The 25,104-nt window shown below is 30.9% G+C and overlaps 5 protein-coding genes across 5 annotated transcripts; 3 read left to right on the top strand and 2 right to left on the bottom strand.

The window, feature by feature from the left end:
• Positions 1-1,485: 1,485 nt before the first annotated feature.
• Positions 1,486-3,426, top strand: LOC127239443 (serine/threonine-protein kinase OXI1). The gene is made up of 2 exons (XM_051257599.1): positions 1,486-2,037; positions 2,197-3,426. Exons 1-2 carry the CDS (start codon positions 1,661-1,663, stop codon positions 3,074-3,076), a joined length of 1,257 nt encoding a protein of 418 aa, XP_051113556.1. The 5' UTR covers positions 1,486-1,660; the 3' UTR covers positions 3,077-3,426.
• Positions 3,427-6,248: 2,822 nt separating this feature from the next.
• LOC127239290 (asparagine--tRNA ligase, cytoplasmic 2) lies at positions 6,249-10,223 on the bottom strand. Its single transcript, XM_051257371.1, has 8 exons — positions 9,812-10,223; positions 8,630-8,866; positions 7,836-8,390; positions 7,555-7,740; positions 7,417-7,475; positions 7,191-7,320; positions 6,854-6,912; positions 6,249-6,616 (listed from the first exon to the last, which is right to left on the bottom strand). The coding sequence occupies exons 1-8, from the start codon at positions 10,193-10,195 to the stop codon at positions 6,433-6,435; spliced, it is 1,794 nt and encodes a 597-aa protein (XP_051113328.1). The 5' UTR covers positions 10,196-10,223; the 3' UTR covers positions 6,249-6,432.
• A 3,565-nt stretch (positions 10,224-13,788) lies between these two features.
• Positions 13,789-14,948, top strand: LOC127239292 (uncharacterized). The gene is made up of 3 exons (XM_051257373.1): positions 13,789-14,094; positions 14,269-14,360; positions 14,473-14,948. The coding sequence occupies exons 1-3, from the start codon at positions 13,956-13,958 to the stop codon at positions 14,629-14,631; spliced, it is 390 nt and encodes a 129-aa protein (XP_051113330.1). The 5' UTR covers positions 13,789-13,955; the 3' UTR covers positions 14,632-14,948.
• Positions 14,949-17,164: 2,216 nt separating this feature from the next.
• LOC127239291 (uncharacterized) lies at positions 17,165-20,258 on the bottom strand. Its single transcript, XM_051257372.1, has 6 exons — positions 20,094-20,258; positions 19,965-20,015; positions 19,827-19,878; positions 19,342-19,400; positions 18,666-18,711; positions 17,165-17,629 (listed from the first exon to the last, which is right to left on the bottom strand). The coding sequence occupies exons 1-6, from the start codon at positions 20,184-20,186 to the stop codon at positions 17,541-17,543; spliced, it is 390 nt and encodes a 129-aa protein (XP_051113329.1). The 5' UTR covers positions 20,187-20,258; the 3' UTR covers positions 17,165-17,540.
• Positions 20,259-21,546: 1,288 nt separating this feature from the next.
• Positions 21,547-23,683, top strand: LOC127239385 (uncharacterized). The gene is made up of 2 exons (XM_051257497.1): positions 21,547-21,760; positions 23,224-23,683. The coding sequence occupies exons 1-2, from the start codon at positions 21,629-21,631 to the stop codon at positions 23,467-23,469; spliced, it is 378 nt and encodes a 125-aa protein (XP_051113454.1). The 5' UTR covers positions 21,547-21,628; the 3' UTR covers positions 23,470-23,683.
• Positions 23,684-25,104: the final 1,421 nt, after the last annotated feature.

Genomic DNA, 25,104 nt, shown 5'->3' with positions numbered 1-25,104 from the left:
ATAATTAAGGTATTTTATAGATTTGTTTATTTTATACACATTCGTTATTTTTATGTTACCTATATAATTTTTTATATTTCATATCAATTTTTTTCTTTAAATTAAAATACAAAATAAACACACCTTATATTTTTTTTATAAAAAAAAAAGAAAAAAAAAGAATTAAACAACAACATTGATAAAAGATGCGGGAAGAAAGAAGTATAAAATAAAATTATATTCCTTCCGGCCCAAACATGCAATATTTTCTTTTTAGGAAATAATTAATTATACTTAATATCAACCCCACACTTTATCCCCCCACATCATCTAAATAAAAAAATAAAATATATATTTCTCTCTCCATCACACCACCTAATTTCTAAATTATCTTATTTAATAATATCTATCTAAAAATCCGTGCCAAAAAGTAAATATTGCACAGGGACGGAGGAAGTAAGGGAGTAATAGTTTGATGCAGTATTTTATAAAAAAAAATAATAAAAGGGTGTTTGATTTGTATTTTTTATTTAAATAATATGTTGATATAATATTTTATTAAAATTTATAAATTAAATAATAAAAATATCAGTTTAAACCGTAAAATAACAAATAAGATTTTTTTTTTTTTAAAAAAACTTATTAAAAAATTACTACAAAAAGAAAAAAAAAAATTATGTCTTTTTCAGATGAACAGGTGGCCAGATCTTTGTGAATGAAATAATTATAAAATAAGGGTATGTTTCTTTAAGGGGTTTCGCCCCAATTTACTGTGCACGAAAAATGGGGGCCAAACCCCCACTCTTTTTCCTTTTTTTTTTAAAGAAAATTAAAATCTTATTTAATATTTATTATAATTAAATAAAAATATATATATACAATATATATTATTTTGTAAAAAATAAATTTTTTTATAAATAAATAAATAAAAATTTAAATATACATATTGAGTATAATATAAATTCATAATAAAATTTTATAATATAATTTTTTTTTATCAATTAAATATATTACATATTTATATTATTTTATTAATTATCCATTAAATCAATATATATCAAAATTCTCCAAACCTCAACCAAACCCAAACGCAAAAAAAATAACAAAATCAAAATTCATCCTAAAATTTAAATAAAAATCAAACTCAAACCCAATTTTTTTAAAACTCCCCCTAAGAAACATACCCTAATGTTTTTTTTTTTTTTTTTTTTTTTGTTTTTTTTGTTTTTAATAGGAGTATATATTTTTTATTTTAATACTACTCCAAAATAGTCAAAATTGTCTACCGCTTCTAGAAGGTGCACTCCCACGCATAACCTACACTGTCGACTTCCTAGAAACCCTAAAAAGACGAAGCATATCTGATACGACGTCGTATCCCATGTCACCTTACCTAACAACTGATTCTTCCCCAGCAAGTAAAATTTGACCCTAACCCGATCCGACCCGACCAACCCGGCCCGACGCAAGAATATATATATATGGAAATGGAATATGCTATAAGCGTGTTGAGTACGGCTTCCGCCGAAAAAACCATTAAAAGCGTCGCAAGGAAACTTTTCTCTGCTTTATATTTGCGGTTTCTTCTCTGCAAACGCAATTTTGTCAGAAATCTGTTTGAATTTTGCCTGCGCATTCAATTACGGCGAGTTTAAGCGGCTGCTTGCCGGAGACCTCCGCCATGCGCGACGGTGCTGCTGTGGAATCTCTCGATTTGAACAGATTGAAGGTGATTTCTGCGCTCGGTCGCGGCGCAAAAGGTGTGGTGTTCCTTGTTCAGACAGCGAGTGGAGAATTGCTTGCGCTTAAGGCGATCTCGAGATCTTCTATTGAGAAAAAAAAGAAGCTCGCAAACGGAAGCAATGGCGATGAGTACCGTAGAGTTTTGTTCGAGAGAGATGTGCTTGCCTCGTTTAATCATCCGCTGTTGCCAAAGCTTCACGGAGTTTTGAGAACGGACAAGATCGTTGGATATGCAATTGATTACTGCTCCGGTCGCGATCTGAATTATTTGAGGAAAAAACAGACTGAAAAAATGTTCTCAGATGATATTATCAGGTATTTTGCTGTGCTATGGTGTTTTGTTTTTTTTGTTTTTTGAATTTAACAGAGCAAGGAGTTTCCGTAGAACTGAAAATGGAGAATGCTAATTGACGCTCATCATGTTTGGGAAAATTTTGTTGAACGCTGAAATTTTACGCGTTTTTTTATTTTCAGATTTTACGCTGCGGAATTGGTACTGGCATTGGAGCACCTCCACAATTTAGGCATTGTGTACAGAGATTTGAAGCCTGAAAATGTGATGGTTCAGGAGAACGGACACTTGATGCTAGTAGACTTCGATCTATCAACAAAACTCGTTGCCAAATCTCCTGACAATCGCTCGACATCATCCGAATCAAAGCCTGAAAACAAGGAAAAGAAGAAGACGACGACGAAGAAGAAGAAGAGTAAAAAGCTCATTTCCTTCTTCAATCGCCGCTGCACGGAGATCCTCCCCGAAGACTCAGTTCAGCTGGAATCCGAGTCAATCCATTCCGAGTCGGACTCGGTAGAGAAATCGAACTCGTTCGTCGGCACGGAGGAATACGTCGCGCCGGAGATCATCCTAGGCAACGGCCACGATTTCTCCGTCGACTGGTGGTGCCTCGGCATAATGCTCTACGAATTGCTCTACGGCAAAACGCCTTTCCGCGGCGAGACTCGGAAGGACACCTTCTCTCGGATCATATCCAGAGCACCAAATCTGACCGGTGAGGCCACACAGTTGAGAGATTTAATTGCAAAATTACTGGAGAAGGATCCTAAGAAGCGGATCTCAGTCCACGAGATCAAAGCGCACGAATTCTTCCGAGCCGTCGATTGGAACACGATCACCGAAATGCCACGACCGCCATTCATCCCCGAGTTAACAGATGTTGACAACGCAGAGGAAATTGACGTAGAAAGTTACGTCCAAACTGTGTTCCAAAGCACCGATGAAGCCAACGCCACCACCACCACCACAAATCATGACGAAAATCCGCATAAAGAGGTATGGATTCACAATCATCCCACGCAAATTCAAAATGACACACACAATTTTTTGATTTTTTGATTTGATGCATATACACACACATATATATGTATTATGTATTCAGTACATATAATCTAAAAGCCACAGAGAGTGATTGATATTCGTTTTCGGATCTGGAAACTAATTGAATTACATGATTCGAATCTGTATTTGTTTGATAGCTGAGACATGAACAGCCATACATACATACATGTGTTTTTTGTGGTTTAGAATGGTGGAATCATTAAGCATGAGGTGGATAGGAAACCTTTTGTTTGTGCATTAAGTTTTTTGCATGTGCTGTTTGATAATCATCGTCACCAACAAAAGTGGAAATTAACTGCTAGTTTTGGAATTTTGAAAATTTTGTAAAAAGAAAAAAAAAATAAAAATGGCAAAATCATATAAAATTTACCAGTAGTTTATAAAAATTGAACGGAACCTTTTATTGTTTGAAAATTACGTGAGATTATCTTATAGTTTCAAAATTTCTGCATATAACTCCTTTTTCGTTTAGCGGAAGTTTTGAGGAATTTTCATAAATTACTGGTTTTATGTTGTTTTGTAAAAATATATTTATAAAAAATATTATTGATAAATAGTGTAAAATTTTCGAAATTATGTATATAAATAAGGCCTAGTGATAGGAAGACAGGGTGGGAGGGACAGGGACAGCTGGGGCTTGGTGGCCAAGCTAAGCCAGAGTATATTGAAATGAAATAGATAAATGGAGAAAGTTGATGAGAGGAAAGACAAGTGGGCAATGGTGGCATACCTGAGCTTGCACTTGCACTTGCATCTGCACCTCCTGTTGCTAATAAATACTGTACCAAACATTAGGGTGGGTCGGTTGGCTGCTTTATTACTGCTACAACTATTATTATTCAATGTACATAAAAAAAAAAAAAAAAAGAAAGTAATAGCAACAGACATAAGTATATATTTTTTATTTTTTTTTAAAAAAAAAATACCAACTATGACCCAAAGGAGAAGGAAATGTGTGTGTATTTACTGACAGAAAAGTACAATTCAGCCAAGCTGCTTATGTTAGAAAATTCCAGTGCGCTAATATATATTGTGTTTGATGAAATTATTGTAAACGATAAAGTCTAAAGCGATGTTTTGTGAAAATAGAAATTACTTTCTCGATTTAAAGATTTTTCTTTTTATATCATAGTATTTATTTTAGTAAAAATAATTATATATTAATATCAAAATACTCTTAATTTTTTTCTTAAATTATAAATATATCATTATACATATAATTATTTTATTATACATAAAGTCAAAAGATTTAAAAAATGTCACAATTTTTTATACTATTTCATTAATTAAATAAAAATTATTTTTAAAATTTATTATAAAATTCTAAAACTCCAAAAGGATACATTCAAAGTTAAGGAAAGAAATATTTAATATGGTATTTTTTTTTTTTAAAAAAACGAATTATTGTTAATTAGTATTATTAAAATATCTTTGTAAATAGAGTGCAATTTGGAAAACATACAATACTGACTTGTTTATATTGCGTTTTAATTTTATTTTGGTATATAAAAACTTTTTTGAAAAGTAAAAAATCATTCTTTGAATATTTGGGTTTGTTTTTTAGGGTTTAGTTTGAAAACATTTGGTTTAAATTTTGTATTTAAATAATATTTAATAAAATATTTTGTAAAAAAAATTATTATTACTTTTCTAAAAGTATAATCCAAACAATAAAATTTCCAAGATTTTAAGCAAAAGAAAAACACTCAATATTTATTAAGATTCAACATATAAAAGGTTTCGAAATTAAAAAAAGAATGAGTCAAAATGTGTTTGGTTTGGATTACTCTTACGAAAGTACTATTACAGGAGTACTATTTAAATCAATTTTTTTTTAAAAAAATAATTTTAAATTCTTTAAATAATAGAATTTAAAATTAAATGGATACATATTATTTATTTATGATGTAGTCAAACAACACACTTCATTACAAAATTAAAATATATTACATTATTTGTTTATTTACTTCATTACAAAATTAAAATATATTACATTATTTGTTTATTTATTACATAGTCAACTAACAAAACCAAAACCAAACAAACAAACTATGTTTTATTCCTTAGAGTTTAGTTTTATTAGTACCTCCGTCACAAAGAATAATCGCATTTATTTTTTGCACTTAAATTTTTTAATATTAGTATAATATTGGTTTATAATGAAAAAGACAAAAATACTATGTGATATAAAAGTAATCATATTTGTGTAATATATTGAAAGTTGTAAGACTATTAATTATGTTAGATAAATAGTACAATTATTAAATAAGAAAATAGTATCATTATTTTAGAACGGACAAAAATAAAAAATTGTATCATTTTTATGGAACGGGGAGGGAGTATTTTATTATACATTTATTGCATTTTTATTTTTTATTTTTGTAAAAATATTTTATCTTACAAAATTTCAAATCCAAATTATCACTCAAACATTTTTTTTTCCTAAAAGAAAACTAATTTTAAAAGAACACGCGCTATGATTCATCCTCATTGACCAAAATTTTACAATAGCTAACCTCACGAAGAAGATGGACACAAATTTCACATGTCATTTAAACACATTAAAGTCAAAGCACCAATTCAAGCTTTCCAGCGTCTCAACATAAAATTAAAATTCTTTGGGTGTGTTTTTGCATTTGATTTCTGTGTTTGAATGTTTTAATAGTAATTATATGAATTAAAATAATTGTTTGACACTCTCTCCGTCCCAGAACTATCTTAATTAGGTGGGCACGTGATTCAAAGAATATTGATATTATATTGGTAGTTGGTAAAAAAAATATAGATAAAAAGACTTTTTTGCTCCTGTGAGTGTATTAGTGTAAGAAGTAGTGACAATTATGTAATAACAATGAAAAAATAGGGGTAGTTTTATGGTGATATGGTTATTTATGGAAATAAGACTATTGTTTTGGAATAGACAAAAATGATAAACAAGATTATTATATTGAGACGAAGGAATCATAATATAAATATATATTATATTATATTTTAAATGTAAAATAATGTTTTTTATTGAAATATACTTTTATTTCACATAAAATCTTTTTTTTTTTTTTTTTTTTTTTTTTTCTAATTGGCATTCCTATATAATTTATTAAAATTTGCGCCAGCCAAATAAGCATAATTTTGGGAAGAGAGTAATAAAAACAGGTCGTAAAAACACAAGTAAAGATAAAATATCTTTGTATTGTATTTATAGTATCAATGTGTATGAGCATATATGCACATACATATATATATATATACACACAATTTTCACCTTTTGAAAGTATGTATACAAATTTTCGACACATTCCTTATTCTTCACGAACCTTATTCGTGTCGAACTTCACATCCATATATTCCGTACGTTAGTCATTAATTTTTCCGAAACTCCGAGGAAACGGGACCGCATCTCGGACATCGTTGAGCCCCGTCGCGTAAAGAACCATGGCATCGAACAAGAACCCGAGACCCGAACATTTAACGGCCCCATGTCGCCGAAGATCGAGGTACCATTCGTATTCCCGCTCCGCCATTCCGAATTCCTTCATCCTACGATCCATACAACGTAAAAACAACAACGTTCAAGATATCCAGAATCGAAACCGACAATTATTTTATAGAGTCGTTTGTTTGAGATTTTGAATTTTGATTTGAATAGTTGGTTGATGTGTTATAAAATAAATTAAAGTGACATTTTAAATATAAAATTAATTTTTAGTATAATATAAAAAATATAAATATTTAATTTGATATTTTCAGTAAAAAGTCGTGAATAGTAGACATTACCTTGCGTTCAATATGTCGTACCGTTCTTCATTTTGGCTCCCTCTTACAACCGCTCCGACCTAAGTTCACCATAGACAGATTTTCTAAGTTTTTTAGAATGTGAAATTGTGTTCATTTAGTATTTTCAAGGTATATGATTCCTAAAAAGTATTACCAAAAAACATAATATATATATATAAATCAATAAAATACACAATACATCATTCTTTATAATATTTTCATAAATTTTCACTTCTCACAATAAAAACACCTAAAACCATAAATACTAAACAAGCACACTCTAAAATATGTCGAGTTTCTATAAATAGACATTATCGTTCGATTGTTCGGTCGTTACCTTCGGTAAAATGACATCGAACGTTGCAGCCGTTTCCCCATCGTCGTTCGACCGTGCGTAGAACGGCGCAAGCGCTTTCGGATGGTTGTATAGAACGATCGGCTTCTTGTACACTTCATCCGCTAAATAGCTACGATAGAAAAGTTCGTAAAAAATATCCTACACGTCGTTTTTTTGACACACATCTTTTTAGTATATATATAGATATGTTCGTGTACTTATATACCTTTCGTGTTCTTCATTTAAAGATATGCCCGACTCAAATTTGAACTTTTCGCCTGCGACCTAATCAAGACATAGCGCGATAAAAACGTATCTTCTAAAAAATAGTTTTATGTAAAAACGACCGTTTTAGTAACTCTACCTTCTTTAGAACTTCGATCGCCTCCGAGTAGGCGATCCTCTCGAACGTACTCGTTAAGATCAATTGTAGCCGTTCAACGACAAGTTTATCTATTCGCTTTGCGATGAATTTCAAATCTTCGGTACAATTCTCTAGTACCCATTTGGATATGAACTTCAAGAAGTCCTCGGCGCATCGCATCGAGTCCTGAAAAATCGAAGCCGACGTCATTGAGGTGCGATTTGAAATTATTAATTGATCGAAGCGTGACGAGACGAGACGAGATGAGATGGGAAAATTACCTCCATCGTCGAGAAAGCCATTTCGATCTCGACGATCGACATCTCTGCTGACTCCTTCTTCGTCTCTGATCTTTTCGCGCGGAATCTCGGCCCGAACGTGTAAACGTTCCCGAGAGCCGACGCATAGCTCTCCAAATGGAGGCGACCCGACGGCGTAAGGTACGTCTTTTTCGAAAAGAACTCATCAGACGAGCTCGCTCGGCTTGTCTCGCCGCGGGATTTTCCGTGCCTCGTTTTCTCTTCGTTTTCCATTTTCGACAATAGCTCTGTCGTTTTCTTAAGGTCGTCAACGGCCGCGACTAAAGCCTCGTCGTTGCTCGCGCTTCGCTTGAGTTCTTCGATTTGCTTATTTTTGTCCTTGATGGAAGCCTTGATTGTTTCGATGTTTGGACATTGTTCCGTCCGTCGAGGAGTTAGTACTTGGAAGATCTTGCCCGAGCCCTCGGTGTCCGAGGTTGTAATAACGGGCATTTGCACGTGTAAGAACTCGTTTTCTCGGAAGAATGCGTGCGTTCCTTGCGTTAGGGCGCTTCTCACCCTCGTAACCGAAGCCACCTGTGCAGATATTTTAGATGTTCAATTTTAAATTTAGTATATTTATATTTAAATCTATGAAGTCGGTATATTATATATATTTATAATAAACCTCTATTTTCGTTATGAATAACAATGCAGTTTTTTAATTTTTATAATTTATTTTTAACACGGCCTAAAAAAGGAAAACGAAATATTAATAATTTCTGGAACAAGTAGAGGGGTGTATGCAAAATAAGGAATTAGGACAACATTGTTACCGTTGTGGTACGAGGTCGAAATTGGCAAGAATCGCGCAATGATTCGAGAGGCAAGCGTTTTTTGGACAGAGGATACCTTCCCGGATCGACAACGCCGATATGAAGAATCTTATCAGCTCTAACCTCGACGGACTCTTTTCCTTGCAACGACGGCTTTTGCATTAGTCCTTCGACTAATATGCATGTCCCCGTCGGCATTACCCGATTCGGAGAAGCTAAGGAAGAGTCTACAAGAACCTGTCGAAAAATCGAACTTTTGATCGAAAACGAGGATGCAAGAACACAAACTTGTACTAAAAATGATCGTAGCCTCATATGTCCGACTTATCGAATGTCGATTCAGACTTATAAATTTACAGAAATTTTGATGAAAATTTTAAGGATATTTGAAATTTTAGTTTTATAATCGATTTTCGACATGCGCATTTACATAAATTTTGATGGAGAATTTTGAAAATTTCATTTCAAGGGAATCATGAAAATTAAAAATATTTGAATTTTTTAAATGAAATTTTAGATATTTTAGAATAAAAATAATTGATATGCTATAATATAAAATTTTACTATTATTTAATTAAAAAATGTTTGTTTACTGTTATATATATAAATTATAGTAGTATAAATTTAAACAAAATAATGAATTTGAACTAATAATATTAAAATGGAATTTATACATTTTTATTAATACTCTCATTTTACTTATAAATTATATATATATTTTTTTAATCCTCAAATTACAAAATAATAATTTATAGTAACTATAGATTTATTATTATTTTTTTTTTTATAAATACTTTTATTTTGCTGTAACATTATTATTTTTATACAAAAAACTAAAAATAATTACCTTTACACTATCATTATAATTTGATGTAAAAAAAAAATATATATATATATATACTTTAAAATTAGCATAATATATAAAATAAAAAATTTTGAGAGAATTCACGTAAAAAAAAAATTAAAAAATTAAAAAAGGATATTCTAAGCAAATCGGGTTAATTAAAAAAATTTCAAATTTTGACTAAAATTTCAATAGAATTTAAAAAAAAAAAAAAAAAATTACACATGAAATTGTATTTTATTTTGAAGTGTCCAAAATCCCAAAATTACTCAATTACTAGAGTAGAGTAATTTTGGAATTATGCCCAAAATTTAATACACTGAATAGAACATCCTTGCCTGTAAACTTGCCGGACAAGATCCATCACTGATGCTCAAAATCGAGATCGACGGCTGTGGCGGCAGCCTCGGGACGATAGCGTCGAGCTTGTCTCGTATCCGTTGCTCGCCGCCAAAGGCCTTTATGATGGCTCGGAGAAACGGTAATTTTGTTTGAAGTACTTCGACGCAGCTCACGTCTTTCGGCCCCCCTCGATTTTCGGGGGCCGCCGCCGGGGGCTCCTTACGGAACTCCCGGGAGGACTTGACCCATCCGCCCACAATTACGGGCTGCCCGATCAGCCCGACGCCATGGTCGGGCCGGGCTAAGATGGTTTTTATGATGATCCTATTGGAATAGGTCGAAAATGATGGTACTTTGACGTGAGGTTGTTCGGAGGACATGTTTGGATGAATTTTAATTTTTATTGAAAATTTGAGAGGGTTTTTGGATAATGTGTGTATATGTGTGTATATATATATTATGTATTGATTGAATTGATGCTTTGCTTTGCTTAGGTATGATTATTATTACAGGAAAATTGAAGAAGGGTAAGGGTAAGGGTAAGGGATTGTTTGGAATAGGGAAAATGTAAAGAAAGAGGTTTCGGATATTTATTTTATTTAGTTTGTATTCTTCAAAAGGTGGGAATTGGCGGGAAGGGTTTTTTTTTTTTTTTTTTATAATAATTAAAATAATAAATCATTTTTTTTTTGTCTATGTAAAATACGTCTCTAGGTGGTAAAATAAGGATTGATTATTTAGTATAATTATATATTTAAAAATGTATATATATATTTATTTAATTATTAAATTTTGTAATAACTTTTACCAATATTAAAACTACTGTATCAAAACAGGATCAGCCAATAATGGGCCTAGTTAAGCTAACCCAAATAATATGTTTTATATTTAAAAAGTTTACGGGCTTTCTGTATGGTTTTTATTTTATTAATTTTAAAATAAATAATTGTTTGTGTGATTTTAAAATAAAAAAATATTAAAAATATATATATACATTTAATTTATAACAAATAATACTTAAACACCTCTTAATCTATATCTTCCAACATTACTTGTATAATTTTTTTGTCAAACAAATCAAAATATATTCCCCAAAACATATTATCTACTATCATTTCAAGCACTATGTTCCTTCAGGTGCAAGTGGGGTATGTAGATTTAGTCTGAACTCTGATACCACTGCGGCATAACGATCCTCTCACTTGAAATTTTGAACTATTAGGAATACGCAATTATTAATTATTTATCCGTAAACGTGAGTTCCCAACAGTAACTTTGACACTTTTTCGGAACAAAAGAAGTATTATTGTAAATATTTTTTAAAATTTTAAAAAACTTTTAAATTTCCATGTTTGTAGTAACTTTGACACTTTATCGAAACGAAATATTATTTTAAATTATTTATAACGTGTTTGTTTTGTGTTTTGATTTTAAAAAACTTTTTTGACGTGAAATATATAGAAATTTTATACTCCCTCCGTCCACCAAATTTATTCTCACTTTTCGTTTTAGTCTATCCACTAAATTTATTCCATTATTAATTTTGGCAAAGTCAACAAATCAATATTTAATTACTATCCTCAATTCAACTTTTATTCGTAACAAATACCACTGACTTTATTACATTCTTTCTCTTTATTTACTTTACTTTTCAACTAAATTTTCAAAAATATTTTCAACTATCTATCACTTTTTTCAATAAAATATTCATTTTTCTTAATTTTCGTGCCAAACCCAAATAGAGTAATTTTAATAAAGAAATAGAGTAAATAATACTTCCTCCGTCCCGGATACCATGTCCACGTTATCGTTTCTGTCCGTCCCACATACCATGTCACTTTCCTTTTTTGGAAAATGATTACACACTTTAATCTCATTTTAAATTTTTAATTTTTTTTTTAAATTTTAATTAAACTAATTAGTTATCTTAATTTTAATTTATAATTATTTATATCATAGGATAATTATTTTCACTAATACATTCTTAATTATCTACTAGTTATACCCCTCCTAAAATACCGTATCTACCAGTGTAGCAAATACGGTATCCAGGACGGAGGGAGTATAAAAATAATGAATATATATAACATATTTTTTTGAGAAATATGTTAAAAACCTTTTTGAAAAAGAAATAAACCTAAAAATCTGAGTCTAATTGAAGTGTAGATTAGAGAGGGATATGAACCACAAAATTTGTAATTGCAATAGACACCCCAAAAATTTTATCCACAGTACAAAAACATCCTCTCAGTTGAAATTCATCACAACCAATTAAATTAATATTCCTCCCAACATTTGTACTACATTACATTCATCATAATTGTTTTTTTCCTTTCAATATTCCTTTAGTACGTATTATGTTATTCAATTTTATTTATTTTAGATTCCAAAGTGTGACCATATATCGTGCGTGTGTATATATATATATATATGTGTGTGTAATTTTTGCTTCAATTTAAATGTTGATTGGGTTTGATTTGACCGGGTTAGTACATATTATCAAGACAAACATATATTTTATAGATCATGATATTATTTTCTAACAATACTATATAATTTCATATAGTACAATATATTATTGATTTCAGAACAATAAAAATATAAAATTTTACAATACATATTTTTATATGATACAACATTGTACTTCGCTACATAGAACATGTGTGCCTTCTCTATGTGTATTAATTTGACATAATCAGTACTGTAACCGTGTGATTTTATTTTGATATTTTAAAATTTTAGTACTTCTATTCTAAATGTATGTATTTATTTATTATGGATTTGTTATTTTAGTTTCATATCATTCTTAATAAAATAATTTGCTATCTTACAAAATTTTTATACAAATAATAAAAACGACTTCATGTCACAATTCTGAAAATAAATTTATAATTTTTAATAACTAACAACAAAATAAATTATAAAATGCCAAAAAGAACACAACTCTTGATATTCTAATTTTAAAAAGTTTCACAATTAAATTTCTATTTATATGCATTCATACTCTTATTTTGTGAATATGCAATACATTAAATTTATATAGATATGAACGAGTGAATATTATGGTAAAAATAATTCACTAGTATTTTTTAATGACAAATTTTTTCATAAATATTATTAAAATAATATAATATACATATATTAATAATATATATATATATTTTTATCAATTCATAAAAATTAATATTTCCATACAAAATATTATTATTTATATTACTTCAATAGTTATATTATAAGGGAATTTATGACCGCAGGGCCGTCTCAACCTTTTTTTAAGCCCTGTGCGAAAATGAATTATAGGTCCTACTTTTACATGATTAAAATGTATTTTTAATAATATTATTAATTGGCGTTGATTGGACAAGAGGTTGAATGCAACCGTCGGGACAATGCTAATTTGAGAAAAGAAGACGAAAGACGGTCTGTCTGAGTTCAAAGAGTAAGAAGGACTGAAGGAAGGTGTAGACGATTAAAAAGAAATAAAAAAATATATATATGATTAGAAATCAAAATTTAATTTTAAAATTAAATAGGTTAATTACGAAGAAGAAAAAAAATATAAATTAAAAGTTAAAATTTAATTTTAAAATTTAATAATAATAATAGATAATATTTAAAATATACATTTTATTAATTAGGAACCCTGAGCAGTTGCTCACCCTGCTCCTACTAGGAGCCACCCCTCACCACAAGATTATAAGTTTGAACTTTTATGTAGTCTTTTTGATCGAATTTGTCAAAAAGAATTTTTTTTTTTTCATATAGCTATTCTCGGCTGTAGTTTATCTAATGCACGTTCAAAAAAGTAACTTTTCCGTATTCTTACGTCATAAAAAAACATAAAATAAAATTGTTGGCCTATGGAACAATCCAGTGCTTCTTCGAGTGTGTACATATATATATATATTATATATACATACAAGATATATACATATTGTCAGTTGGGGACCTCTGCAATGCAGCTGCATATATAATTTTGGGCTGTGTATATCTCCTTATGGTCTATATTCATTCATCCACAATTCTTTCTCTCTCTCTATCTCTTTCTCACTCTATATCTATATATCTATCTTCAACATCCCCCTTGTTCATAAGCAACACACTGCTTCTTACAGCCATTGAACAAACTCCCTTCATCCAATGCTTCCCACAACAACAACAACAACAACAATGGCAAATCAATGTTGTCGTCGTCGTCATCGTCACCGTGATCCTTATCATCATCACCAATGGCTCTTCTTAGCTGTGTTTTGTGCAGCACTTCTTGTTTTACTACAAGGTCTCTTTCCTTAGTTTCCTCATTTACTTCTTTCTTACAAGTGTTTTTATCACTCTCAAAAAAAAAAAAAATCTAACTTTAGAATAACATTCAGTTCTAGATTGAAATTTCGCGCGAAATTTCAACAAGGTAATTAGGAAAAAAAGGTCTAACCTTTACATATACATTATCCAGAGGCTGAAGGTTCCCGAGCTCAAATAACGCTTCACGACAACAATCCGAACGTGCATCAAGTTTCGATGCCAAAAGGGGATAGAAACTACAAGGTTAGTAAAACGAAAACCAAAAGAAAAAAAAAATGACAAGAACACCAAGTATGTAATAAAACTATAGTGTAAGATTGATTGCTTACCATTACGAACTCTTCCATTGTCTTAGGACAACCCAAAAAGAGGATTGATTGGATCAGTGGCGCCAACATGCACCTACAACGAATGCAGAGGATGCAGGTACAAGTGTCGAGCCGAGCAAGTCCCTGTGGAAGGCAACGACCCTATAAACAGCGCGTACCACTACAAGTGTGTTTGCCATAGGTAAGAAAGATTATCCGGTCCAATTGAGTTACAATTTTGTCATTACCACTACTACTACTACATAGAATGAATGCTTCTTCTTACCATTTTTGATGTCTCTCGGGTGAGGTGTTTTCGGGTTGTGGGCTGTGTTCTTTTGAGTGTGGTGTGCGTGTGCGTGTGTGTGTGTGTTTTTTGTATGTACACATGTTCCTCCTGCAAGAGAAGAGACAGAGATATTCTGGCATGAAGGAAATAAGAGTGAATGAATTATTCTGCTGCAAAAGTTTCAAGATGTTTCTATATGCAATGATTATATGACAAAGTATTGAATTCTCCATACTAGCATGTTTTTCTTACTATATACGTCCTAACATCATCATCCCCATCAAAATAAATAAATAAATAAATAAAATAATAATAGAGATTCTCTTTCTCACTTATTTCTTACCAATTTTCAACTGTTGTAATGGCTCCATCATTCCATCTCTGTCCCACTCTAAATTGCAGTAAAAAACACAGAATTGTACTAAAAGTGTTGTTTAGGTTGTCGACTCCCTAAATGTTAACAATATTCATACAAATGAAGGTTTTCGTACAGGTTAATGTAAATCACTTTTGTCACTATTCACTGATAATATTTATTTTTCAAAATATATGACACCCAATACTTTTTTTTTCAGTTAAAACATAAAAAACTATTTTTCTATACAAAACATGACATCAAATACCTATTTTTTATTCAAACTAAGTTAATCCAAACAATCAATACTTCCAAAACATATCTAAACACAACACAAGCATAATATTTACTTTATAAATGAGCAAACAAGAGTCGAGCATATAATGATGTTAACAAATGTTTTAAGGCATGCTCACAAAACCACCGTAGAAATTTTAGACATCATTAACTCGATGCTCTACTTGATCAATCAGTTATATTACAACATTTTCAAGTTAGTATGAGTAAAATTTCTTCTACATGTATAGATATGTTACGTAGTAGCTCTAAAGTATTCGACGATAATAAGTGCAAGGCACCCAAGAAGTCTCACCAACACAAACTACTAGCCATACAATGCTCTTATCATATCAAGAGGTGTCCCGCGTGACATTTGGTATTATTATTTATACATCTTAATTTCTAAATCCAATTTTCCTTCCCATCCAAATAAAACTCAAAACCACTCAATATATGCACTACTTTTGTCCATTTTTGTTTTTTTAATTATTTATAATTTAGAAATATAAGATGTTCTAAAGCTCTTACAATTCTTGTATTGAATTTTCATTACATTCTTTTAGTACAATCTAAAAAACATTCGCAAAAAAAATTAGGAGAAAATAAACAAGAAGTTATCAGAATTCATACTATCTAAGAAACCGTGCTAGAAGCAAAACTAGCTAATAATTTGGGGATGAATGGATTATATTAGAGCATGTTAGAATTCCCTAAACTACAACTTGCAGTCATTTTTTAGTGTAGTTTAGCCCTTTTCCGATGGAAGCGAAAACAACTAACATAATGAGGATAACTATGAACAAAGTGACAGTTTGATGACCAACTAAACAATTGAACCTAATAAATGAAGCATAAATAAATGAATGCCCAAAAATATGCCCAAAAGCAATAGCTTAGGGGCGTGCCGAGTAACCTTACACAAGGTACTAATATGGTTTCAAATATCAATCCCCATCTCCTTCTATCAGACACGTCCATAATGGTAATCATATGGGAAGCATGATAAAGTGTCACTCAAGGTGTAATAAGAATCAGCTACTGCCAGGGGCACATGGAAGTGGTCCCGTAAAGGGGCGAATGAGCTAAGCCTCAAATAGTTGGAAATCAATTTTGTTACGACACATATATGTACATAAGAATAATGGCCCCCCTATGCAGAGCAATGCAAAACAGTGTTTTAAGAAATCACAATCTGAACTGGAATTGCACCCTTGTCCTCTACTTATCCTGAGAATCTTGGGGCATTTAATGTTTTACGCCAAGACATAAACAGCACACATTGTGGGATTTGCAAATTACCTGGCTGGTGGGAGCCTCTTTCTGCAATACCAGATATTTGCAAACAGCATTTGTAGCAGATGATGATGATATATGCATCTCACCGAGCACTATCAGATTTCAAGAAGAAGATAAACATATGTATATAGCCAAGATGCCAATAAAAGTAAATGATGACGAAGCGACTGAAGTGTCCAGTTTCGAATGGATGGCTTTAGATTAAAGAATCTATTCACTCCTGAGATACCTGTGTAAGATAATCACTAGTAAATACGACAAACGGAAAGATTCAGTGCTAAAAACAGGATGTACCTTCGGGTGGTGAGATCTTAATCACATTTTAATCCCATATTTGCTTGAACAAACGCGTGCCCAAGTCTCTGTAGAAATAGAGCTACCAGCAAGGAGGGTATTCATGTAAAAACACACATTAAACTGATACTGCATATTTTATTTAAAGCTCAGGAAAAAGCTTGTGAAGCAAGTGAATTTAAATGCTAATCTGTTAAAAGACATAGTGGCCCATCCAAGACAGAAATGGTATAAAAGGATATCAATATGGCCAAAAAGGTACTTAAATGACATTTTGGAGCATTTAATTGCTCGGATTTTACAAGAAGATTATTCGCCTGACAATTCACGCTATGAGGTTTATCCTATTTTATACAAACAGAACAGAGAGTTTTGTATATTACCATACTGTTGGTGACAATACATTCCCTAGCCTATGCAATTACTAAATTACAGGCACCAAGCCCATTGATTTTTTGAGAGAGACATACGGCATTCAAATCCATAAGTAAACCAATCAACAGACCATCAAAATATACATTCTAGCAGTCCTCTGAGAACCCTTCCTTTCTGCTTTATGACGAACAGCCAATAATGACTTGGGGTTTTGTAATTTTCCGATGCTATGAGGACGAAGGTGGAGCCGGGGAGGATGATATTATGGCATGATAAGATGAGGATGCAAGTTGAGCCAGGGCTGGAATGGAACCACCTGTACAAGTTACATGCATAAAGATGTTGTCGCCCATAAGATCCCAACTTTAAAAAATGAACAGGTAAAACCTTTGAAAATTTTTTATTGCTTTTTGACAGCAATCACTACATACAAACCAAAAAAGGTCAGAATACTTGAACTAATGCCAAACCATAATGCATTGGAAATTCTCCCTTATCGTCTATAAATCTACTACACATGATGAGATTCTTTTCAACATAAACAGCCTATAAAGCCACAAATGCAAGTGATGAGATCACTAAAATAAAATAAGCAAAACTTTGCAGTCAGCATGCGAGCCGCTTATGCTCTCTGAGGCAAATAATGGATTTGAGAAGAATTCAATAGATAGAATAGGCAAAAAAATTTAAAAAGCAGCCAAGTAGACATGACATAAGAATGATGTAGTTAAGGACAGAGGGTGCTTTCATAGTATTATTGTACTCTAAAAATAACTTACTCTTACCAGCTCATCTTCTACAATAAGCCAAGAAAACTTAACACCACTGTATTTGTCTCCGCATTTAAAGTACCACTAAAAGATCATTTCAAAAATGTATAAGCAATCCTTAGCAGATTCATTCACATGGCGGGCCATAATATTTTACTCTTACAAATACTTAGGATATATTATTCATTGAAAAAGTTTCCCAGTTAGAAAACTATCTATCTCCAAAACATCAGACACAAGGGATTACTTTTTAACTGTGAAATAAAGCATCACAAGAAACGCTTTATCAATAAAGTTATAGAGCTCATTAAAGCGGCCATTTTCCAGTCATTTCACTTAGATCCAGAGAGGCTAGCACAAGGCTCTTATTAAAGAGGGATTTTAAAAACTGGAACACGATGGTAGGGCCTATCAGACCTTTTGTTCGATTTTTATTTCTTTGTAATACAGAGGAGATGTATAACTATTACACATGTGTAATGGTATCAAGTGCAAAAACCAGATGCCCTGACAGTTAGTTGAAAATTTAAATCATGTATGCAGGAATGGTGCATTAGTAACTCAGATAGAAAAATGTCTTACCAGCTAACCCAGCACATCCTGAAGAGAAAACAATGACTGGTGGCGCCTGTATCCATATAACACATCAGAAATTGAAGATAAATGGGAAAAAAAAAATGGGGAGGGAGAGCAGAAAGACAAGAATGCAATTTAACAGGGTTTGCAGTCCAGTCTAACAAATTAGGACTCTATTGACACATGGTGGATCCAACCCTACCAGCCAGACCCCCTTTTTGCCTCTAAATATATTTAAGCGTGTGTTTGTTTGAGGGTTTGGATTTTGAGTTGAGATTTGAATAGTAAAAATTTTGAATTTGAATAGTTGTATGATGTGATATAAATAGGTGTTGATGTGATGTTTTGAATGTAAAATTTTTTTTTAGTATAATATAAAAAATGAAAAATAGGTATTTGATTTGATGTTTTTGGGGGGAAAAAATTGGATGAATAGTGTAAATCCAATCCAATCCCCCAAACAAACACACCCTTAGAGGAATGTATATAATTTCATCATGGTTTGAAGCCATTGTGCAACATAATAACAAAATCTATTTACATCTCGTAGAAGAATCAATAACTTACACTTATTATAAATGACCCTAATCCTTAAATAGAAGTACTGCAATCACACGTGATGACATGAACAAACAGGAGGAAAAAATAAAAGAATAAGATCCAAGAACGCTCAAGAACTTACACCAATGAGGAACTGCAACCACATTGGTCCTTTAATCCACTTCCTTACAATTGGCATAGCTGCAGTAGAAGACGAGAGAACATGAAGAAAGCATCTTCTTTACAATATATTCTTTTCTTCAAAGAATAAAAACAACTAACATCTAATGCAAAGAAAGAGAAGACAGCACACGAATGAGCCGGAATACCATTAAATCGAGTTGCTAGTAACCAATTCCTAATGGTTTTCTTTCAAAGGTCACTGAAATATACCAGTGATTGTATGCTTGATTTATTAAAGCTTCAAATGAATTTTACAAGTATCAGAACAGTATCATCTTTCTAGTCACACCAAACCCCAATTTCATCTAACAGAAAAGATCATACAATGGGTGGACAAAGAGCATTCATTTTCCATTAACACACTGAAACATTGACACAAGTAATCACATTCCATGAAATTAATAGAATTACACACACTCTGATAGATTAGCAAGCAAATCATACCATGGTTAAAGCCGTAAAACGCTCCTGCAGTGCCGCCGACAGCTGATCCTATCTAAATCAACGAACAATTTTTTTATTTAAAAACAAGAAAGAACACGAAAAATAAAAAAGTAAAAAAATAGTTCCATTAATACAAACCATAGAAAAGCTGTCTCTAATAAACGGGGGAACTGTCCACTCGCTAGTCTCCTGCAATCGAACAAAATAATCAAAATGCTAAACGAATTTACAAGTGCAAAAATTTACAAAAATATCAGTCGATTGTACCATTTCTTTCGAAAGGGGACCGGCGCAGTGCGGGCAGCGGATATTCCGGGCATCAGAGCTTCCACTGCCTGAACGAAGATTCGGGTCCGCCATCGCTGCAGCTCGTCAGATGGCCTGATCGGATTCAGCAGGACATGAAATTTGGGCGGTTTTGGTGGTTAGAGAAGGGTTTCAATCAAATGCAAATGCAACTGAAGAAGACTGGTCCAATAATTAACGGGCCGGCAATTCGAAAAATTTTTATGGGCCTAATATTGCAGACCGGCCCATATTTCAGTTATGTCAGGATTTTCTTATTTTTACTGTTAATATTTATTTTTGTTTACAATTGATTATTTCTCTATATGAGTAATAATTTATGTTTGTATAATAATAATTTAATATGATATTTTAATACTAGTATATACTATATTAAATTATAAATTAAATATTAAGTACATAATCAGCTTTAACAAAAAAATTCATTCCTAATCATATATATTTATATTTTCTTCTACACAATATCACACCAAATTTTATTTAAAATCTTACCAATCCAAACTCAAATAAACACATTCTATTTTTTAAAAAATTTTACTTTTAAGAAAAGTATGTCTTCTCCTCGACATACATTTTAATTTTAGTAACTATTAACTATATCATCAATTCTATATACTCCCTCCGTACCAGACGCAGACACAGTATTTTAGCGTAATTAGTAGATAATTAAAAATATATCAGTGAAAATAATTATCCTATAATATAAATAATTATAAATTAAGATTAAAATAAATTAAAAAGATAAAATTAAAAAATTTAAAATGAAATTAAAGTGTAATCATTTTTCAAAAAAAGAAAGTGACATAGTACGTGGGACGGACATAAACGGCAACGTGGACATGGTATTTGGGACAGAGGGAATACATTTTAGTTTAAGTAACTATTAACTATACCATCAATTACAAATACTTTTAATTTTATATTTATTTATAAAAGTATAATTGTACACATTATTTTTTAGTAAAGACAAGTGTGCTTGTTTTGTGTTTTTGTTTTATTTTTTATTTTTTAATGTAAAATGTAAAAAATTATATAAATAATATAAAAATAATGAGTATATGTAGTATATATATATTTTACAACTCTCCAGTCTTAACAAATTATTTATTTTTTTATTTTATTTTTTTTCAAAATAAATTATTTATTTTATTATTATTTTTTTGTAATTAAATTATATATTTAATATTAAAAATATAATTATATATTACAATATATTATATAAATATCATTTTTATATATTTTTTTATCTCAAATTAAATGGGTCATTTAGAGTTATGTAATTGATTAAAAAATAATACTATATAAATATATTTTTAATATTATAAACCTCGATTTGAAATAAAATCAAACAAACCCTCCCTTTATATATCCCGCTTGCGTGGCTTTCATTTCCGTACCGACAACATACAGGCCATTCGCCACTCACACTCACTGCCCCTCTCTCTCTCTCTCGTCGTTTTGCCTTCCGCTGTTCACACCGGCGAAGAATCCGCACTATGAATGCAGACAAGCACTGCGGAGAGGATCAGAAGGTCACTCTCGATCTTCTCAAGAGGAGAATGGATGAATTCGCCAAGGAACGAGACTGGGAGAAGCACCACACCCCGCGCAACCTTCTTCTCGCTATGGTACTATTACTATACTTGACGGTGATATTTGGAATTTGGATGGAGAGTTTTGCTGATTATTGATTGGAGTATCGACTGTTGCGTTTGCGGTTCATTAATGCTTTGGTTGGAGTTGAACTTCCTTCGTTTCCGTTCTTCGATTTTATTAAATCGCTGTGCTAGATGATTTTTAGAAACTTTTTTTCCCGTTAGTTTCATTGAAAAGCCATTGATAATGATGTTTTGAATCTGAGCGGAGAACATTGCTGATTGGAGCATTGATTTTTCCATAATCGATTGAATGCGTCGGCTAAAGCTGGTTTCATTTTCCAGATTATGCTTCGAATCGATTTTTGTATAGAAAATCATCGACGCTTAAGCAGAAGAATGATTGCTGCATTTGTTGATTTTTTTATTTGTTCGAATAGGTTTTCATCGAATTATCGATTGAATGCGTTGTTTAAACTCGAATGTCTCTTTTCCTTGCGAAGAAAACTTTAGACCATAGAAAGGACATGTTTGGCAGATGTCTTTTTCCGAGTGCAAAAATTCTGCAAACAGCAGCGCTTTTCTCGTCCTTATCCCTGAGAGACAAACACTTCCCTATCTGCACAAAAGCAGTTCTACCATAATTTGTCAATTTCGAATAGTGTTACATAATCCGCTAAAATGCTATAGGGATGACTGTAATTAAAAATTTTAAGAATTTATACATTATATACAAATTTACAATAAAAACCAATAGAATTGCAAAAAAAAACATATACAATCATAGTTGGTAAATAGTTATATAAGCAAAAATAAATATATTACAACTATTTTGATAGATAACTAATCAAAATTAATCATTTTTTTAAAAAAAAATTTACAATATCAATATCCAATAAACAATTTTATTTATTTTCATCATCCTCACCTCTACTTCTTTTGTATGAAAGTTCTTCATCTTCTTCATTTTTATCCATTTTTCTATTGTATGTTCGTCAAATTGTAGAATGTTCTTTTCCTTTCTAGAGCTAGAAGTAGCTATAATATACTCTAATGTAATAGTATAAAATCTATATTTATCAAATAACAAATGTAATGTTATATTGTGAAATTTAAACTTACTTATAATGAAGATTATATAGTATACTTCTTCCGTTCCATGTTAAAGTGTGTGTTTACTTTTGATGCAAAGTTAAAAAAATAATATTATTTTAATTGTAGTGAACACTTAAAAGTAGTGTAAGACAATTTTATTATTTTTATTTATTTATTTTTTTAAATATAAAAGTAATATCGTGATTGTAAAGTAAGTATATATGTAAAAAAAAGTGGGGTATAGTTACTAAAATATAAAATGTATATATTAACACGGGTCGGAGAGAGTATTATTGAATTTATAAGCTGCCCCTGCTCTCTTCTGAAATCCGCTACGCAGCTATTGCGTAAAGTATGAGTTCTAATGCTGGCTTTCTTCTAAATAAATTTTGTAAAAACAGGTTGGGGAAGTGGGGGAGCTTTCAGAGATATTTCAATGGAAAGGAGAGGTTAAAAAAGGCTTACCTGACTGGAAAGAAGAGGAAAAGGTTCACTTAGGGGAAGAGCTTTCAGATGTTCTTCTATACTTAATCAGGCTATCAGATATGTGTGGGATCGATCTTGATCGAGCTGCCCTTAGGAAAATTGAGCTGAATGCAATCAAATATCCGGCGAATCTCTCGAAAGATGATGCTGCTAAACCCTAAACCCTGCAGGCAGAGGTATGTATGGCTATGCCTTATCTTTTGAACTTTGATTATACTTATGTGCTGAATATGAAAGTTTTTTTTTGTGTGTGGGGAGGGAATATATAATAGGGTTTGCTTTGATTTGATTTTGTGGCAATGCATGCATGGTGTTCTTGTTAGAATTTAAGTTTTTGGTACTGATTTGGTTGATGATTTCTTTCAATATCTGCAATTGTTATAGTATTTGCATTTCCATTTGGGATTTGAAGGTGTTAGTGTATTTTTTTGTTTAAAATTATTTGGTACGGGTTTTAGTACTCTTTCGGTGCCATGTTCTATTTTTCATTTATTTCTGTCACAAAAATAAGTGTGTCGTTTCTTAATTTTAAGTACTCGTGCTACTTATCTAATATTCCTTCCGTCCGTTTACAAAGTTTATATGTTTCTATTTTGGGACGTGTAATTACAAAGTTTACATTTCATTAAATACCCTACTTTTTTCCACAAATACCCTTACTTTACATCACATCGTTACTTTTACACAAAAAAGTAAGGGCAAAAATGTCATTACACTACTTTTAACTACTCACTATAATTAAAATACTATTATTTCTTAAACAACGTGCCAAAAGTAAATGTAACCCTTGTAAATGGACAGAGGGAGTATAACATTTATATTACGCTATTAATAAAAGTGTTTTTGTCCTTATTATAAATCAATATTATACTAATGTTTAACAATGTAAGTGCAAAAGAAGTACGACTTTCCTTCCCTTATATTTCCGTAAGTTCCAAAAAAAATATTTATTACTCTCTCCGTCCTATAACTATGGTCTTATTTGAAGTTGACACGAGATTCAAGGAATATTGACATTATATTGATAATTGATAAAAGTATGAGTAAAAAATTATTTGCCCTTGTGAGTCTATTAAGTATAGAAAGTACTAATAATAAAAAAATAGGGATAATTTTATGGTGATATAAACATTTATGGAAATAAAACTATTGTTTTAAGACGGACAAAAATGGTAAACAAGACTATTGTATTGGGACGGATGGAGTATTTTTTTTTAATAATTATACTATTTATTCAATATTAAAAATATTTTTACAATTTTAATATTTACACAAATAGCATTTTTTTATATTATATAATACTAATAGTTTAATATTTGAACAGGGAGAAATGTATATTTATATTTTTCTTATTTGAGTGATATGTAATAAAATATAGTACACATGTTAAATATATTTAATAATTTTTTAAAATTATTGTAAAATATTTGAGATATACCCAAAAATATATATATATATAATATATATTGTAAAATATTTGAAATTAAAAAAAAAAAAACTTAATATTAAAAAATTTAGTAGACCAAATAAATATTTAGTTCTCAAACATACAGATTTATTTACTTATTTATTTTTCTCTTAAAATAAGAGATTGGATATAATCTGACCTGATCCAGACAAAAAAAACCCAATAAAAGAAAAGCCCATTTCAAGTGAGCCCGGGTTAAAGCAAACCTAAATCAAAGGTCCAAACAAATGCTCTTTCTAACTATTTTCTATTCAAACATGATATTCTAAATTTAATTTATAATTAAAATATCATATCAAACAAATATTTTTTATTTTTTATTTAAAAT

The sequence above is a fragment of the Andrographis paniculata genome, unplaced genomic scaffold (genome assembly GCF_009805555.1).
Source record: "Andrographis paniculata isolate CXL003 unplaced genomic scaffold, ASM980555v1 Contig77END, whole genome shotgun sequence".
NCBI lineage: Eukaryota > Viridiplantae > Streptophyta > Magnoliopsida > Lamiales > Acanthaceae > Andrographis > Andrographis paniculata.
This window is presented reverse-complemented; position numbering and strand designations above follow the sequence as displayed.

Coding starts and splice junctions, on each gene's coding strand:
- LOC127239443 (XM_051257599.1), top strand. CDS start 1,661: ATGCGCGACGGTGCTGCTGTGGAATCTCTCGATTTGAACAGATTGAAG. Junction 2,038..2,196: donor TTCTCAGATGATATTATCAG/GTATTTTGCTGT, acceptor TTTTATTTTCAG/ATTTTACGCTGCGGAATTGG.
- LOC127239292 (XM_051257373.1), top strand. CDS start 13,956: ATGCTTCCCACAACAACAACAACAACAACAATGGCAAATCAATGTTGT. Junction 14,095..14,268: donor ACTTCTTGTTTTACTACAAG/GTCTCTTTCCTT, acceptor TACATTATCCAG/AGGCTGAAGGTTCCCGAGCT. Junction 14,361..14,472: donor AAGGGGATAGAAACTACAAG/GTTAGTAAAACG, acceptor CCATTGTCTTAG/GACAACCCAAAAAGAGGATT.
- LOC127239290 (XM_051257371.1), bottom strand. CDS start 10,195: ATGTCCTCCGAACAACCTCACGTCAAAGTACCATCATTTTCGACCTAT. Junction 7,741..7,835: donor TGGCTTTCTCGACGATGGAG/GTAATTTTCCCA, acceptor TCGATTTTTCAG/GACTCGATGCGATGCGCCGA. Junction 6,617..6,853: donor TACGACATATTGAACGCAAG/GTAATGTCTACT, acceptor TATGGATCGTAG/GATGAAGGAATTCGGAATGG.
- LOC127239385 (XM_051257497.1), top strand. CDS start 21,629: ATGAATGCAGACAAGCACTGCGGAGAGGATCAGAAGGTCACTCTCGAT. Junction 21,761..23,223: donor GCAACCTTCTTCTCGCTATG/GTACTATTACTA, acceptor TTGTAAAAACAG/GTTGGGGAAGTGGGGGAGCT.
- LOC127239291 (XM_051257372.1), bottom strand. CDS start 20,186: ATGGCGGACCCGAATCTTCGTTCAGGCAGTGGAAGCTCTGATGCCCGG. Junction 18,712..19,341: donor GGTTGCAGTTCCTCATTGGT/GTAAGTTCTTGA, acceptor ATATGGATACAG/GCGCCACCAGTCATTGTTTT. Junction 17,630..18,665: donor AGGATGTGCTGGGTTAGCTG/GTAAGACATTTT, acceptor TAACTTGTACAG/GTGGTTCCATTCCAGCCCTG.